At 34.2% G+C, this 17,918-nt stretch overlaps 3 protein-coding genes and 1 long non-coding RNA gene across 11 annotated transcripts; 1 reads left to right on the forward strand and 3 right to left on the reverse strand.

The window, feature by feature from the left end:
* Positions 1-1,845: 1,845 nt before the first annotated feature.
* Positions 1,846-5,242, forward strand: CEL3 (cellulase 3). The gene is made up of 6 exons (XM_028081201.2): positions 1,846-2,124; positions 3,348-3,851; positions 4,022-4,171; positions 4,270-4,381; positions 4,459-4,622; positions 4,711-5,242. Exons 1-6 carry the CDS (start codon positions 1,930-1,932, stop codon positions 5,035-5,037), a joined length of 1,452 nt encoding a protein of 483 aa, XP_027937002.1. The 5' UTR covers positions 1,846-1,929; the 3' UTR covers positions 5,038-5,242.
* Positions 3,191-8,440, reverse strand: SSN2 (zinc finger SWIM domain protein). 7 transcript variants are annotated; one of them, XM_028081247.2, is made up of 6 exons: positions 8,170-8,440; positions 7,788-7,849; positions 7,121-7,142; positions 6,910-7,015; positions 6,223-6,330; positions 5,704-6,124 (listed from the first exon to the last, which is right to left on the reverse strand). In XM_028081247.2, exons 1-6 carry the CDS (start codon positions 8,196-8,198, stop codon positions 6,023-6,025), a joined length of 429 nt encoding a protein of 142 aa, XP_027937048.1. In that variant the 5' UTR covers positions 8,199-8,440; the 3' UTR covers positions 5,704-6,022. The 7 variants fall into 7 exon arrangements, with proteins under 7 accessions (XP_027937056.1, XP_027937048.1, XP_027937064.1 ...); XM_028081263.2 differs by having other exon boundaries at positions 7,788-7,885; positions 8,170-8,400; XM_085671263.1 differs by lacking the exon at positions 8,170-8,440 and adding an exon at positions 7,990-8,147 and having other exon boundaries at positions 7,788-7,885.
* A 1,155-nt stretch (positions 8,441-9,595) lies between these two features.
* On the reverse strand, positions 9,596-11,552 carry LOC146888563 (uncharacterized). Its single transcript, XR_014993912.1, has 2 exons — positions 11,415-11,552; positions 9,596-10,113 (listed from the first exon to the last, which is right to left on the reverse strand). It is a non-coding gene; the product is annotated as an uncharacterized LOC146888563 (long non-coding RNA).
* A 401-nt stretch (positions 11,553-11,953) lies between these two features.
* On the reverse strand, positions 11,954-17,259 carry LOC114183062 (serine/threonine-protein kinase D6PKL1-like). Of its 2 annotated transcripts, none has more exons than XM_085671290.1 (3): positions 16,798-17,259; positions 14,081-15,874; positions 11,954-13,500 (listed from the first exon to the last, which is right to left on the reverse strand). In XM_085671290.1, exons 2-3 carry the CDS (start codon positions 15,724-15,726, stop codon positions 12,651-12,653), a joined length of 2,496 nt encoding a protein of 831 aa, XP_085527416.1. In that variant the 5' UTR covers positions 15,727-15,874; positions 16,798-17,259; the 3' UTR covers positions 11,954-12,650. The 2 variants fall into 2 exon arrangements, with proteins under 2 accessions (XP_085527416.1, XP_085527429.1); XM_085671303.1 differs by lacking the exon at positions 16,798-17,259 and adding an exon at positions 16,037-16,691.
* Positions 17,260-17,918: the final 659 nt, after the last annotated feature.

The raw sequence follows: 17,918 nt of genomic DNA on the forward strand, positions 1-17,918 counted from the left end.
AAACACAAACACATTTGGTTGATCACATTTTGGTTTATTTGCCTTTATTTTCATTTCATGTCCCACAATTTTAAAATAGATCTAATCCCACCAAAATTTTATTGAAGTAAATAACTTTAAATGGTGGAAAGAGGATATTCAAAGTCTTGGTCCAAAAGGATAGGAAGAAGAAGATAGGGTTTGGAAGATACCAAGTAAAGTACAATTACATATTAAATCAAAAACACAAAAGCAAGAAATGAGATAAAACATGCAACTTTTTTATTATTATTATTATTATGCTAATTAAACCAAACCCTAATTTGAATCCACAATTCGGCGCCGTTTGCTTAGCGCAATCGGAGGTCCATTTTGGTGTAACCCTAAAAATGGCGCCATTCACGCCTCTTCTTTTGATGTAAATTTTGAGAAAAAAGAGAATGTCAAGTTAAGAATGAAGCAATGAGAGGAATATTAGGGACTTTGTTGTTTTAATTTTGTGTGATTGAATCAACTTTTTCAAACTGTTTCCCCAAAAGAGGTTTTTTTAGGTGCTCCAATTTGAAGAATGATGGAGCACGAGCTAATCACGTGAGGAACATAATGAGAGGATTAGGTCATGTGTGCTTTGAAACTTTCAACCCATTGGCCCTACAAACTCTTGTGGTCCTATCATGTTTACCACGTCATATCAATTTTTCTTCATTTTTTTTATTATTTTAATTTTTTTTTTTCAAAACATATTTTTATTAAAACAGTTAAATTGAGTCACAATTTTTAATTCGACTCACGGGTTTAGATTAGGTTTAGATTAGGTTGAGTTTAAGTTGAGTTGAAATTTGTTTATAAATATCATTACCGAACATTTGCGTTGTATTACTATTAACGTTTTTACTTTAGTTTTATGTAATATATAAATAAAGATTTTATGAAACTTCTATTAATTTAAATTAGAGATGATAAATGAAGATGATATATAAAATTACAGGTATGGTTTATCTGAGTCCAACAATTTTATAAAATTGTTTATAAGTTCATATTAAAGATAATTTGTTTATGTGTTGGGATATTTCTAAAAATAAAACTATAATAAAGTTCCAAATTTTAAAGTGGATAATATGATTAACCTTAATAATGTAATTTAATTATCATCTTTATTTATTTGTGAATTTCAAATATAAAATAAAACTTTACTGTCTTTATCACTTTGTTATTTGTTTAACAAAAAAAATCCCTCGGGTATTTAATTAGATAGAAAGATTTAGCAAAACAGAATGTTGCATAAATTTAAATTTTACATGTTGTGAACCACATTTAAATTCATCTCCAAAACTCAAATGGAAGTTAACGAAAATAGCTTTGAAATGGATACACCGAGTAATTTATAATCAAGATAAAGATTGCATTTTTAAGCACTCCCATTTCACTGTTTTGTGAAAGCAAAACACTATAATACCTCGTTTTCTTTGTTTCATCAATCCAAAAGGAAGAAAACAAGAACAAGAGGGAAACAATGAAAAGGGTATAAATTCACAACATGGTGACAATTGTCTTATGATGACAACTTCAAAAAACATATACACATTGACGACAAAAAATGGAGACAAAACAGGGTTAGTCACAGCACAAAAACCGTCATAAACGGTCTCTGTAGTAAATGCTTGAATAATAATGATGCATGCATGTGTTAAAATCTGCATGCAAAACATTATTCAAATTCCCACTCGAAACGGTTGAGGAAGTCTATGAAACAGGGTACTATATTATATTTCTGTCTCTTTTTAGTTGGGTCATTGAAAAGCCTTGATTTACGCCAAGGGATTGATTCTCCTAAGCGTAATATAAAAAGGGAAGCACATAACTCATTTTGCTTCAACCAACAAGTCAGACACAGAGACCATAGCATAACACTTTTGGTGGTTCAACCAAGAAGATAGAAAAAAAGTGATAATGGGAAATTCCTTGGTTTCATTGTTCCTTTTCACATTCTTGTTGGTGGGTAGTGTCCAATGTAACCCTAATTATGCAGATGCATTGGCCAAATCCTTGTTGTTCTTCCAAGGACAGAGGTCAGGAAGGGTTCCTGCTGATCAATTACTCAGATGGAGATCAAATTCTGGTCTTTTTGATGGTCGCCTTGCCAATGTAACAATAATCTCTTTTTTTCTGTCATTTTTCTTTTCATTTTGTGTTTGCTTGTTCTGCTCAAAAGCATATCATCACACCATGGATTGTTTCTTATAGTTTCTTCTTTCATTGCTGTCATCATAACTAAACTTTATCAGAACCAAAGCATAGCACCATACCAGTTTTTTTCTTTATTTAGGAGCATTTGTATTTGTAGAAGCTTTCATTGCTTGTTCTAAGTAACGGCTATGCATGCATGGCTAAACACAGGTATTAGAATGAATTTGTCATGCTGTTTTTAGTTCATATTTGAATGCTGGGAAGATTAGTGTTCGATGGTAAAATTTTGATGAAAGTTTCGACATTGTTGATTCAGAACTCTGTTACTATGCTTTGATGCAGGTTTCTTTAGTCTTTTCTTTTTACAGGTTCTAAGTTGGTGGAGTTTATTTTATCACTGTCGGGTTTAAAGTCAAATATTTCCTTGGAGTAAATTTTGATTGAGAAGAGGTTGTTTTTCACGTGACTCTTTATGCTGCTGTGGCATAATAATACACAGTAAAAGGACTAGTACAAAATAATGATTTGCTATAAAAAAAAAAAAAAAATTGCTTATTTTGAAACCATTTTTCACATAAATTTTCTTTAGACACTTTTCTTTTAAAAAGTTGGACCAATCACGTTATAAGTCAACCGCTTTGATGATGCCGAAAATTGAGTATTCATTCTTTTTCTCTTTTTTAATTGGAAACAATATGCTATGCAATCATTCTCTTTACTCAAGTCTTGGAATGCGTGACTCTTTTAGTTTTACAAGTTTCAAAGTCCTTATCTAATCCTTTGAGTAAGAGTGTAAATCAAGTTACAAAAAGCAACATGTGCTTAAATTAATCAGTTTTGGTTAATTGGGTCGGAGAAGTACTCTCAAACTGAAAGAAAAATATTATCAGTTACTGCTCTTTTCTAACAGTCAAAAAACTGTATGATGAATATTGCAATACTTTATAACGGTGGTTGCATAATAATTATCACTGTCTTGTTAATGTGTACTCAAACTGGTCTAATTATCAGAATATACTGATAATTGAACTGATAAACATTTACTTCATATCTGTTTATGATGTTACAACATACAATTAGATGATAAACATTCAACAAAGTGCTTATGGAAACAATCATGAATTTCATTTGATTAAGCTGAAGAAGGAAGTGTCTCACCGTATCGAAACTTTGTATGGCAGGTGGATTTAAGTGGAGGTTATTATGATGCAGGAGACAATGTGAAGTTCAACTTTCCAATGGCGTACACCACGACCATGCTGTCATGGGGAACAATTGAATATGGGAAGAGAATGGGAGGACAAATAAAAGAGGCAAGAGCAGCAATTCGTTGGGCCACAGACTACCTTCTCAAGTGTGCCACATCCTCACCTGGGAAGCTCTATGTTGGGGTTGGAGACCCAAATGTGGACCACAAATGTTGGGAAAGGCCAGAGGACATGGACACTGTCAGAACTGTGTATTGGGTCTCTCCCAATAAACCTGGCTCAGATGTGGCTGCAGAAACTGCTGCAGCACTTGCTGCTGCATCCATTGTCTTCAGAAGGGTTGACCCAACATACTCTAAGCAGTTATTAAGGACTGCTCAGCAGGTCTACCACTTTGCTTTGCAGTACCAAGGTTCATACAGTGATTCACTTGGATCAGCTGTTTGCCCATTTTACTGCTCATATTCTGGTTTCAAGGTAAAACCATTATTTTTATAGTTACTTGCTTCTGCCTTCCTTCCTGCTATATTTTCCTTTCACTCAAATTTATGATTGGATGACAATGTAAAAAAAATTTAACTAGCAGTGCACAAAAGACTAATTACTTGGAAAATAGTGTTGTCTTACTAACCGTTGTTTGTTTTCAGGATGAACTATTGTGGGGGGCTGCATGGCTTTTCAGAGCGACAAATGCTGTTTACTACTACAATTTGGTGAAGTCCTTGGGAGCTGATGATCAACCAGATATCTTCAGTTGGGACAACAAATATGCCGGTGCTCATGTTCTTCTCTCCAGGGTATATCATGTTGTCCATGTGATCCAATTGAAAAGTATCTAGAATCAATTAACTTGTTTGTGTGATGTTATCTGATTTATTGTGTATTGTTATTGCAGAGAGCATTGCTGAATGGCGATAAGAATTTTGATCAATACAAACAAGAAGCTGAGAATTTTATGTGCAAGATCCTGCCAAACTCTCCCTCCTCTAGTACACAATATACACAAGGTAAAGGCAACAACACCGCTGAGTTTCAAAGAAGTGATGTTACACAATTGGGTCAATCTAAGTGCTTTTGTGCGCAGGGGGACTCATGTACAAGCTTCCTGAAAGCAACCTCCAGTATGTGACTTCAATAACATTTTTGCTTACAATCTATTCAAAGTACATGGCAGCTACAAAACACACATTTAACTGTGGCGGTGTGTTGGTCACTCCAAATACCTTAAGAAGCATTGCAAAAAGACAGGTAATGCTCTTCACAAAACTTTGTAAGTTCAATATCCACTTCTCTTTTGCCTATTCCATGGTTGACAAAATTTCTTGTACAATTTCAGGTAGATTACATATTAGGTGAAAACCCATTAAGAATGTCCTACATGGTAGGCTATGGTCCATACTTTCCCAAGAGAATTCACCACAGAGGATCTTCCTTGCCTTCAATAGCAGCTCATCCACAAACCATAGGCTGTGATGGAGGGTTTGACCCATTTTTCCACTCAATGAATCCTAATCCTAACATATTGGTTGGAGCTATAGTTGGAGGTCCAAACCAAAATGATGGATTCCCAGATGACCGCAGTGATTACAGCCATTCTGAGCCTGCAACTTACATCAATGGTGCTTTTGTCGGACCTTTGGCATACTTTGCTGGTAGCCGTTAATGTTTGATTGACCTAAATTGAAAGGTCAAGTAGGACTTGGTTATCAAGTGTAGATGTTATCCTATCTGCACCCAACAAAGGGAGCTCTACCAACCAAAAAGGTTGGAATGGAGTTTGAAGTTAGTGGTGTTCATTTATAGCCCTTTGACACAAAAAAAAATGTAACTTTATCCAATATATTTACAATGCTTTATGCTACATGGAACATCACAGAACCAAAAAAAATTGTCATCACATGCAACATGTTGACAGGCTCATCCACCCACCCTATCGCAGAGTCTATCTCTTTCATGGCAATATCTAAACTGCTAAAATCAGATCCTTTTTATGAACAACATGCAAAGTTGGTAACAGGCCAATAGAAAAAGAAATAATAAATTTAAACATGAAGATAGAAGTTAACCTTTAACAACCGTTAACGGCAAAAGAAATTAAAATTTTCTATGATACAGATTAGCAAAATAAGGTAATTAAGAGAACGCAACTCCCTGCTAAATTTGAAGGCAAGCACACTTCCTACAAGACTTATACTCTCTATCGTTGATAAAAATTTATGGAAAACTATGAAGTCATGAGTTGGGATTTGGGTCCTTTAAATTCAATGGTGCACTTGACTTTAGAGAATAAAATGCACCTTATCAGAAAATCAATAGTTTAAACACTCGCTTCAGAAATTATTTAGTTCATTCGAATCTCATTCAAACAAATTTTGACAGCTTGTATGAGTTATTTTATAAAATTGAAACAAAAAATGTTAAAAGGTCTACTACAATAGGTTGTTTGTGCTTTCATCTGTTCTACCTTTTGCCCATCTAAATACACTTTTTCACTGATAAGATGTTCTTGCTTTTGCCCATCTAACACACTATTGCCCAATCAGGCTCCTGAGACTCATCACTATTAACTAAATCTAAAGATGATATGTTCCTTGCTCCATAAAATCAATATTAAATAAATTATAAAGTATTAATCTACAGAGCCAGGACTATATTGTTGATAGTAACAGAGCTAGCTCCTCATCAGACACTTTAACTTCAGCATACGATCCCAAAGATGCAGCGAGTCTTGCAGCTAATTGATGTTTACACTGGAACATACACACAATGCACATTGTATATTTGAGCATTACAATAATATTGATATTTATAATCAACAGAAGATGATGAAACGCGTATATGGCCTTACACAAAGTTGTTCCCTTCTGTTGACGACATCATAGAAGAAAGAATAACAGGCACAAAAATTCTCAGCAAAACAGAGATATTGTTCTTTTCTTCGGGATTCTCCTCTAACCTTAACAAGGGGATACAAAATGCATGATCCATATCAAACAAATGAATGGTTCTTTAGATTCACAAAAGTCAAAACATCCTTTGCTTGACATGAAATAATTGACACTATCCATTTTCTCTATCTTTTACTTTCATCTTTTTTCATATGCATGTATCTCAAAAAGATTCTCCAAGAATCAAAGAGAACAACAATATTGTGCCACTTTAGTTGTACAACAACCGTTTTCCCATTAAGTCTCAATATTGTCATGCAAACACTAAAATTTTTACATATGTTTAAAATATTCCAAATTTGAAAGCCAGGGATATAAATATTGTGCCAACTTATATCTTATTCAATCATCTCAACTCTATCTTTTCACATCTCAACTGTTACAACCACCTTACATCTTTTTATATTTCTATTTTCCCTTATAATAACATTACTCATCAGATTTATCCTGTTTTTCTTTTTTTCCTATCTCTTTCTTTCCTACTAGCCTGTGGGGTGAGAAAATACTTATTTTGTAAATCATATATCTGAATTTTAAGCAAAAATTGACCCATTCAAGGCAATAGAAGTGAGGTGGGAAGGTGAAACCTGAAAGATAAACCTTCCACTGGGGTGAGCAGATATCTTGCTGACACCTCTTTGGTCAACAATTCTAGTGGCTCCCTCGAAGTTCTTGCCAAACAAGAAATGCAAACTGGTTTCATGTTGCATAAAGACCAAAAACAACTTCAATAGAAACACAATGCGGGGCAATAATGATTTGAAAAGAACACAAAGGAATGGGAAGCAATTGACTAACGTCCAAAGTTGATCATCATTCACTGCAACATGAAAACAAGATGGTCTTTGGTCACAAGTCAGTACTTCAAAGTAGGTTTTAAAAAACCATCCAACCCCATAATTGCAAATTTACAGCCGCAATTGATAAACACCCAAGTATCCGGGTATCCACGCTAAAAAACTAGTAATTATGAGAAGAGAACCAAGTGCTTAAAAATTCCACAAGCATCTCATACTTGTCAATACAGGACTTAGACATCTCATAATACCCGATTCCCCTTCATAGTGACACCCTTGAAAGTCAAGGTTCCGATAACTTTCACTATAAAACATTTTACAAAGTGACACACCTCCTTCAATTTCCTGGTTGGTAAAAATCCTAATACCAATTGATAAACACTCATATTAGGGGAAACCTCCATAACAAGTGACAGGATTGTGACTGTAATTGTGGCTGCATTAGCCGCATTTCTCCTGAATTTTCTATCACATCAAAAATTGCTACGAAACCACAACCACTACCCCAACCACAACCACAATTGCAACCACAAGAGCAAGGTTTATTGAGTTTTCACTACATATTGAAACATCATTATACAAAATTTTCGGTAATATCAAGGATTGGTAAATTGCAGCTACAATTCAAAACCTTGATTGAAAGTATATAAAGTAATCAAGTTACTGACCTTTGTGTGTAGACTCAATATCCTTCCATACTGTCTCTGCTACCAAGCAGCTTGCACTCATTCTGTTACTAACAATTGGTTACTGAGAATATACCAATCTGTGATTTTGAGTAATCAATAAAAAAACAATAATAAAACAAAATGGTATTAATTTGATTATTATATAAATGATTAATGAACATAAGAAAAGAAGAAACCTTACCTTAGTAATGAAACAACAACCCAACCAAACTAAACCAAACCCTTTCTCTAACTTACTTCATCCCCATCCAATCAAATAAAGCTACACTTGCATTGCAATCCACACACACATATGTACATAGAGAGAGAATAATAAAGAGAAAGAGGGGAAGGGGCGGAGGGCGGCGGAAAGGCTATATACCTGCCGGCGCCGCCGGAGGAGGACATCATGTGTCGGCGACTGTATTTGCAGAGCGCCTCTATGCTGTAAGACTTGAACTCAAATATTAGAATAGTAATATGATATTAATAATTTATTCTAGATATCCTAAATATAATTTCCATGTAAGGTGTTAATTATTATATTTATTAAAATAAATTAAGAACGTTGGAAATTTATATACAATTTTTGGATTCTATATATTATTTTGAAAGAAGATAAAGAACTGGATGAGAAAGAGATGATTTGAGAGTGTGTGGAAGAAAAGATAAGGTTTTACATAAAATATCATTATATCTAGTTTTATCATATGCAAAAAATGTTTTTTTTTAATCTTTTATAATATTTTATCATTGTCTTTTTTTAATTTTACAATTAAATTATAGTTGTTTAAACACTTCCATCAATTATTCTACATTCACAAATTGAAACTTAAATGGTTAAATGTGCAAAAGTTTGAAGCTTCAATGACAAAAATGTACAATCAGGCAAAAATTATCTTATATATAAAGTAATAACTACGTTGCTTAATCTAATTATGTACTTAGAAATATTTTAATAATGACATGTTTTGGCCTAGAGTGATATTTTACCCATCATGTTTCAATAAAAAGTTTTAGAATTATTAATCATCTCATTTAAAACTTTCTGCATTTATCATTAAATTAATTATCTATAACAATATATAAAGAAAATTTTTTTTTACACATATCATAATACCAATTCTACCCTTTACAATATAATTATTTATTAAATTTTTTAAATTAATAGTTATTTTTAACTATTTTCTATAAAATTGTTTATTTTTTCTTTTTTTTATTCATCAACAATTAATTTTTCTATTCATTTTACTTTATTTTTAACATTTCACTTCATTTTTAATAAATATAAATTTATTTTATATATTAATTTAATAATATTACATTATTATCACCTACTAAGACATTATTATTTATATTTAAAAAATCGTATTGTATAAGTGTACACTAGTAATTAATAATAAAAACTTGAAAAAGAAGAATACTAACGAAATTTTGGGAACTTAAAAGCAAAAGAAATAATTATAAAGACATAAAAAGGCAAGATAATATTTTTAGAAATTTAAAAAATATTTAAACCATTTAAAAGCTTTGGTAAAGCATGTTTAAGGTCTAATATTTATGTACCAACGAATTTGATTCTTATATTAAAAACTGCGAGTTTAATTTAACTTTTAATATTTTTTTAATTTGAAAAAATAGAAGAGACTAAATCTATATTTTAAAAAGTTTAATGATAAATCATAAAAGTACAAAGGGCTTGACTACAACTTGATTCATACTAAAAATGATATCACATATATTTGAATCTTGGACCATTCAACACAAGTCCTTACCACTTAAACAAATATTAGGAGAGTTTCATCACATTTGACTGAAAGTATAAATATTGAAATATATTTTAAAAAACATATTTTCCAATACTCTAGGATAATTTCACAACTATGTTGTTCGATCTAAGTTTTATTATAAGCACATTTCTGAGCATGTGCATGTCAATTGATTGACTTTTGTCCTAGTGGATGCTCCTGTACCACTTCTTGCACTATCATTTCTATGCATGGGAATATTACTGAATTGATATGACAAAACTCAATGAAATGAATATATGGATACAAAACAAGAGGAATGTTATATGATATTCTGACAAATTGAACACAAACTCATTGGAAGGATGTTGGTGCAATTGATATTGGTTTAATTTGGATGGAAACTTGCAGCTAAATTACTTCAACACCTTGCATCCATGCTCTTCTTTCTTGTAAACTATTGATTAATTGAAAGCCAGAATGGGAGTGAGATCAACACCAGAATCAACTTCAGTGTCACATGACTTTTGGTCTGTGATGGAAAAAATAGTAACGTCCCAAAACAAGTGATATCACACCTGCATGACAACAAAACACAGATGAAGGTACAATGGAGGTAACACCTCAAAATAAAATATGCATAGCTGCCACACTGATATTGAGTAAAATATTCTGAGAAGTTCCATCATTCAATGTGACTAAAGAGAGAGAGAGAGAATTAATGTGTATGTATGTGCGTATATAAGTCTGCAACTTCAATTTGTATGTGATCAGTTTAACAACTATTCCGTGGCATATAACTCAAACATGAAAGGGTTAAATAAAGTTGTCCACTTTTACTAGTCTGTTCTACAGAAAGTACCACACCATGTATTAAGAAGTGGACTTTAAGCCTAACTCAATCTCACAAAACTGGCTTGTAAAGTGAAGTTTGCACCCACTTATATACTCTTAATTCCTTATCTCTAGCCAATATGGGACTTCCAACATACACCTCTCACGCCGAAGTATGACATCTCAAGTGTGAGACTAGACATTAATGAGTGGTCTCATAACGGTCCGATAGCAGGTGGAACAACATGTCCAACAAAAAAAAACTTTCCAATAACGGGTAACACAATAGACCGAACAAATATCAAATCTTGTTAGAATAAACTTTAAATATGGCTGTGGAACAACATGCCCAACAAAAAATAAACTTTCCAATAGCGAGTGACACAATAGACCGAACAAATATCAAATCTTGTTAGAATAAACTTTAAATATGGCTGTGGAACAACATGCCCAACAAAAAATAAACTTTTCAATAGCGAGTGACACAATAGACCGAACAAATATCAAATCTTGTTAGAATAAACTTTAAATATGGCTGTAGCCAATACAAAACTTCCAACACCATACGTACTTTGGGATTGATTTTAACTCTAGTGGAAGTGGTTCAACATTGATATTATTTGCCCCCAATAGATTTAGATTTTCTAGATGTTTAAGTGATTAAGATTCCTTTTGTATATGTTCATTCACATGAGCTATGTATTGTTCAACAAGGATCCTCTAGTATTGCAAGTTCATCCAACCCAGGCACCACCGGAGCACATACTAAGGTAGGTACTAAAGATTCAAAACATTACAAGAAAAGGAAGGAAGCAAAAAAACAATCTTGGTCTTACATACGTGCATAGATATATGTAATGCAATCATAGGAAAAATACTTTTACAAGTCACAAAACAAAGGAAAAGTAAAATCAATGGAAAACTGTGTATAAATTGCTTAAATGACAATGATTTTGTTTTATATGTAATTTCAGCCTCAGGAAATTACATTGTACAAGTCAACATGTGACAATCTTAACAAAATAATTTAATATACTAAATATACCTTCAGCAGCTTATGACTTGCACAGAGCATTCCAACTCTAGTTCAAGCACATCATGGCTTTGGCCAATAGCTACCAAAATGTTTTGCTTTTATCTACAAGTTGAACCAACCAATAGTTATAATTTACCTTTTGCAAACCTGTACTATCCATCATCCTGACCAGTAACTGTTATGGACTTTGTCATGGTCATGTCTTACATGATGAGCACATCAGTTATCCTGTATCATCAGTGTTCACATCAGACTAGGGGCATGTTGAGTTGATTTTCTTCATTCGCACTTCTAGAAGAAGAGAATAAGAGATAAGATGTAAAACAAATTTCTCCCTAAGTTAAAACCACTGTATACACAACATTAAATTTGGGATAAGTTAAATGAAGAAGTTTCTACAAATTGGCTTACCCATAAGCTACTTTCAGCTAATGGAGAAGTTTTTTTTGTCTTTTTTTTTTCTGCTAAAGACATTGATGGAGAAATTTATCCAATCGGATCCTAGAAAGAAAATTATAGTCCAAAGCTGATCAACTTCATATACTGACCCTTTTCACGCATATTTAACTGGCAGTCACTAGAACTTTGCTTGTATTGAATGCCAACATCTCCGATCTGTGCTTTAAACCAAGAAAACACCTGCATACAACAAGAATAAGACAACCAGTTCATAAAGTTATAATACAACAGGTTACATAGAACTGACTCAAAATCACCAACATAAGAAAACCAACCCTGCCACTGTTATGCTCATTTACAATTCTGCATTGGCCCATAAATGAAACTTATCTCACGGAATTGCTAAATTGCAAAAGCCACTAACAAACTTGAAAGGCTTCCATTTATAAATTACTTTTTGCGCATGTACTGTAACTAATTAACTGTAAAAGTATGCAACTAACCAGAGAGTATTAAAAAAACCTAGAGATAAAGGAGTTTGGGAGTGTTTCAACCATGGACGAAAATGAGAAAAGGGAATGAAATATCCATTGATAATATCATATAGAGGCAGACAAACCAAAGAAATCCTTGTGTTTCCTTTACCGATTTGCAACTTCTAGTACAGTATAAACATATACTAATCTATCTATTTGTTACATGGTTTGGATTACATTTGTGCTATAAGCTATACTAAGTGTTATATGGATGAGATTGGGTTTTGAAACCAAGTCAAGTTCAATTCAACTTCCGACCTCTTATAAAGAGAAACGAAAAAGGAAAGCAGGGTTGGAAAGGACCGAGTAACTAAAACAGCTCAAACTCTTCACAATCTTCTATATCCTCTAAATCATTTGCATTCTCCTTATTTGCAGCCATAGATGTGGCACTAGTTCCAAAATCCCGAAACTTGGGGAGCTCTGGTGGTGCCGCACACCGTATTAGAGCCCAGTTGAGGCCTTCAAAGAACGGGTGCTGCTTTATTTCAGCAGCACCTTTTACAGAACCTAATCGATTTTCAGGATCCTTTATCAACAACCCTCTGATCAAATCTCTGGCATGAAAGCTGACTATGGGAGCACCCGGGAACTTTAGGCATTGTGACACAACATTGGCTAATGTGTCCTCATTTGATTGGCCCTTGAAGGGAGTCTTACCATATAAAAGCTCAAACAAAAGTACACCAAAAGTCCACCAATCTACTGCACTCCCATGACCCTCACCCTTGATGATCTCCGGAGCAAGATATTCATAGGTTCCAACAAAGGAGTTAGACCGTGCACTGGTAGGCTCCACTACAAGCTGTGGCAGTGGACCAACATGGGAAGCTAAATCAGACTTCATCTTTCGGGATTTTGCTCCAGCAGATAATAGAATGGGAGTAAAGCAGGAAACTTGCCAATCCGGTTGGAGACAGAAAGGGTGTATGCAGCTAGCTTCAGAACAGGGACTGGAGCTCTTCTTCGTGGCATCTGTGTCTGGTGAAGATGACTTGACTAACATTGGATTGACAGAACACCTGAGTGACAAATCAAAATCTGTCAGCATAATATGACCATCTTCTCGTACTAGGATATTTTCAGGCTTTAGATCTCGATATACAACTCCCAGCATGTGCAAATACTCCAGAGCAAGAAGAACCTCAGCAACATAAAACCTGCAAATGTGATGCCATGACTATATTAAAGAACGGATGAAAAACTTGTCATGCATTGACACATAGGAAACTGTTTCTGGTAAAGTGAAAATGAGACAATACAACATTCACACCTAATCTGCATCTTTTTGAATTGCAGGCTAAACAAAACATTTTTTGGTACATCAATCAAGTTAATATCAAACACTTCTCTTTGATTCAGTTCTGTTGGGGAATCCTATAGTTGTCAACTAAACGACCCAACCAATTTGCGCACACATGGGTCTGTTCTGTTTAAATTTCATTCATCAAGGTTACCTCGCTTCAATTCTCCAAAAAATTTAAACTAGGTTTTCCAGTTCAGTGCATAGCATCAAACATATAATGCTAGCCGGACTTAGAAATAAATGCTGCAATGAACAAATTACCATAAAGATCTACTGGACTCGAACATAAAAATTATCTCAGGTTAAAAGAATATGACCTTGCTCTACCCAGACATCGATTGAATTTCAAAACAAAAATATAGAAACCGAGGCATGATTGAATTTCAAAATATATTTTCTTGTCACGAAGGAATGGAAAAGTTCACAACTCTTACCTAGTTGCTTGTTCCGAGAAACTCTTGTATGACTGCCTCTGTCGCAGCACATGCAGATCTCCTCCTGGACAATACTCCATAACCAAGCAAGAGAGCTTATCTGTTGCAATGTGGGAGTACAGCGTAGGAAGAAATGGATGATCTAGCATGTGAAGGATCTCTCTCTCAGTTTGGGCCCTGAACATTTTCTTCCGACTAGACAAAAATTCATTGTCCATCACTTTGAGTGCAAAAAGACAGCTTGTACCAATTAGTTCCGCAAGGTAAACAGTTCCAATGTCCCCACTACCAAGCCTCTTTAGCAACTTAAAGTGCTTCAAATTTAAATTACCATGTTGCTGCTGAACAACTCGGATAGCTTCCCATCTCATGTGTTTAGACATGTGAGGTCTGTGGCCACCACGGCTGGAACCACTTAGACTGCTTTCCTCACTGATGCTTGTGCTACTACTATACTCACCAATGCTACTTTTTGAACTTTGAGAGAACTCTCCCTTTTCCTTTGATCTTGATTTCTCATCAACTTTTGTCACCAGAAACTTGGTTCTCTTATTGCAGTTCAAGCTGAAACCAGGTTTGCATGAATCCGTACCAACACTAATTGAGTTAACTTCAATGCTATGATTTGAACAGCTGGGAGACAATTTCTCATTTTCTTTCACTCCGTGCTTCAATTCAGACTTTCCAACCTCCTTGTCCAAATTACTCGTACATGGAGTGGAGCAGCTTGAGGCAGAACTAAAATCCTGCTTTACCTTTTTCTTAAGGAAGTTCAAGTTATTGAATATTGGCTTTGACAAACATGTATTACTGCTTGTTGATTTATCCCCTCCATTACCAGGGCTAGAGCTAGGTGGACAAGACGCAAGAGGTAAATTTGCTTCCTGCCCCTTAACTGGCATTGAAGAACTAAGAGAAGCTTTGTTTAAGGAAACAGGATCCCTTCTAGCCTCTGGCACCACTTCACTAGCAGAGGCAACTGGTGACAAATTTGCAAGTATTGGTGTTCCAGTGTCCACAACTGGTTTGTCACCCTCAACCTCTAAAGACAGAGGAACAATCTGATCTTGGGATGAAAACCCAATCACCATTTCTTTTGGTTTTGTAGCATCAACCAAAGGACTAGTACGATGATCAATTGAACTTGATATAGTTACACCGGGCAATTTATTAGAAGGTGCAGTAGATATCTCTGGCACTAGAGAAATTTCTACCAAGTTCCCTTTCCCCTCGTCTACCACCGCTGTGTACAACCTTTTTATGGTGCCAGCCTCTGACGCTCTAGATGAACTGCATGGCTTTGACAATCTTTTCAAAGCAGCCATTTCTGAGGCCTGAGAGATGCACAACCCTCTAAGTGCCTGCTTCAAACTTACAGGCTCTGAGATGCCAATTCCTGATGCCTGAGATGAAGTGACTTTTATTGGCCTTTTAAGAGCATTCTTTTGTAAACGTGATGAGCTGTGACCTCTTGATGAACTTTTAACATCAATAGCCTGGAAAAGCTGATTAATATCATTCTCAATCGAATACCTTTTTCCTGATTTGTGAGCACAACTACTCTCAGGTTTGTCAACCATTTTAATCTCAGATATTATTTCTTCCCTTGATTCCACTATCTCACATGTACTACCAGAGGTATCCATATTTGATAGATGACAAGTTGATGAATAATAAAAGGGAACTCAGCTTTAGCCCAACTTCAAAGATAAGTCACAGAGGATTGCACAGAAGTACAAAACCGCAAAGGGCACCTCCACATTTCTCTTCAGTCATGACTCTCGGCATCCAAACCTGAAATTTTAACATTGATATTGCAGATAGGTCAAGACAATAATAATGGAACAAACGAAGAGATATACTCTAATGCGTCATTATTTATCTATGGATTCATCATGAATATTCACCACAAGTTTGGGAAACAATGTATTTAGCTGCAAAGGCAGGGAAAGATACCAGACACATGCATAATGCATTCGAACACCAAGTTGTCAGACAAACTGAAGTGGATATTCACCCCACATTTCACTCTCCTAAGCCATCTTTGCAATTTGAAAGTCCAACACATTTTTATTACTCAACTTTAAAAGGAGACAATTCATTTCTTCGTCCACTCCCATCTTGGACCACCACAAGCATTTACATCCCCAATGGAGGAGAGCAAGCATGGAGCACCTCTGTGTTCAGATTTTGTGTTTGAATATGTGAATGTGGAAGTGGTATACTTTTCTTGATTTTGTAAAGAACGGTAAACACATGTGAGAATTGATATCAAGGGAAAAAGAAAAGATCAAGACTCGCCACCCAATACATGGGATTAGTACCATAATTAGAGCTAAAAAAACCTTGGATTCAAAGCCAGGTGAACAAGAAGGAAGTTCAATCAAAGAGAGAAATCAAAAACAAAAATAAAAGTAAAATCCATGAAACAAATAAATACATTTTTACCAATTATCCTCCCGTGGATCAAAATTAAAAGAGGAGCTAAAACACTAAAAACAGTAGTTAAAGCATTACAAAAAAAAAAATCACAATCAAATTGAAAAACCATCATTCAAGGGAAGAAAAAAAAAGCCTACTGCAAAGTCAAGCAAACATAATCCAACCACCCAGAAAACAAAAACAAAATCTGAAACAAAAAACCATGCCAACAATCAATTAACGAAAGAAACAACAAATAAAAAACAAAAAACAGAAAATAAAGTGATAAACATTACCTGAAAGCTCCAAAATCCCAGAAAAAGCGGTGTGAAGGGGAATTGAAAGACCCAAAAGCGTAATACATGAAAAAGCAACTGAAAGAGGAAGAGCATGCCAATGGTATGGCTAGGGTTTGAAGTTTGAAGTTGAAAGAGAGAGAGAAAGAAGGAAAAGGCAAAAGGGTGAATACGGTGAAAGAGGAAAGAGAAAACAGAAAAGGTTGAAAGGGTAATCACGAGAAGGGTGAGAGGCAGAAAGAGCAGTGTCACAGTGGCACCAATTGCTGTTCCTATTGCTATTAACTACACCTCCTACCACCTACTGCTACTACTCCCACCCTTTTCTCTGCAATGTAATGCTGCAAAAAAAAAAAAAAAAAAAACATTTACTAAGATTTATGTTATGTTGTGTGTGTGGTGTACACAACATTAACACATGGTGTTGTGTTGCAGAGACACATACATTATACACACGACGGTGAGTGAGTGAGATCATACGAAACGCGTAATGTGCATTCTGTGTTTATGTGTGTGTCTGCTGCTATTTTCATTCTCCCAGATTATTGTAAAAACAAAAAAAAAAAAAGTTTTCGAAACGTGAGTGATAATTACATTTTTTAGATTAACATAATTATAATTTTTGACATAATAAATTAGCTCTTAGCATCATAGTTAAATAATTCATAAACCTTAACAACTGATACATTTAATGACTAATTTGCGCAGGATTTTAGAAACACGTGAAATTTGAGGATAATTAGTTCATTACGATACGGGTTACTATATTTTATTTTTAGTATAATAAAAAGGTTTTAATTTTATTACAATCGTTTTACTTATTTGAGTGGTGTTATTTGAATTATATGATTAATACAATTAAGTGTATGTTTAGTTTTTAGCATTAGTCAATTTACTAAAAAATAATATTAATTATTTTAATTTATAAAACAAAAAGTAAAAGATAATAAATTTTTTTAATGATTAATTATACAGTTAAATATTTTTGTCATTTTATATATGGTAAAAATGGTATTCTTCTCTAGATAATTTGTGTAGAATTTTAAAAATTTGACGAAAATTTGAAAGCATATTAGTTAAATTTAGGTTAAAAATGCAAATTCAGTTATATTTGCATTTTC

Source organism: Vigna unguiculata, chromosome 1, assembly GCF_037176805.1.
Source record: "Vigna unguiculata cultivar grain cowpea cultivar isolate G323 ecotype 2 chromosome 1, ASM3717680v1, whole genome shotgun sequence".
In the NCBI taxonomy this organism is placed as follows: Eukaryota; Viridiplantae; Streptophyta; class Magnoliopsida; order Fabales; family Fabaceae; genus Vigna; species Vigna unguiculata.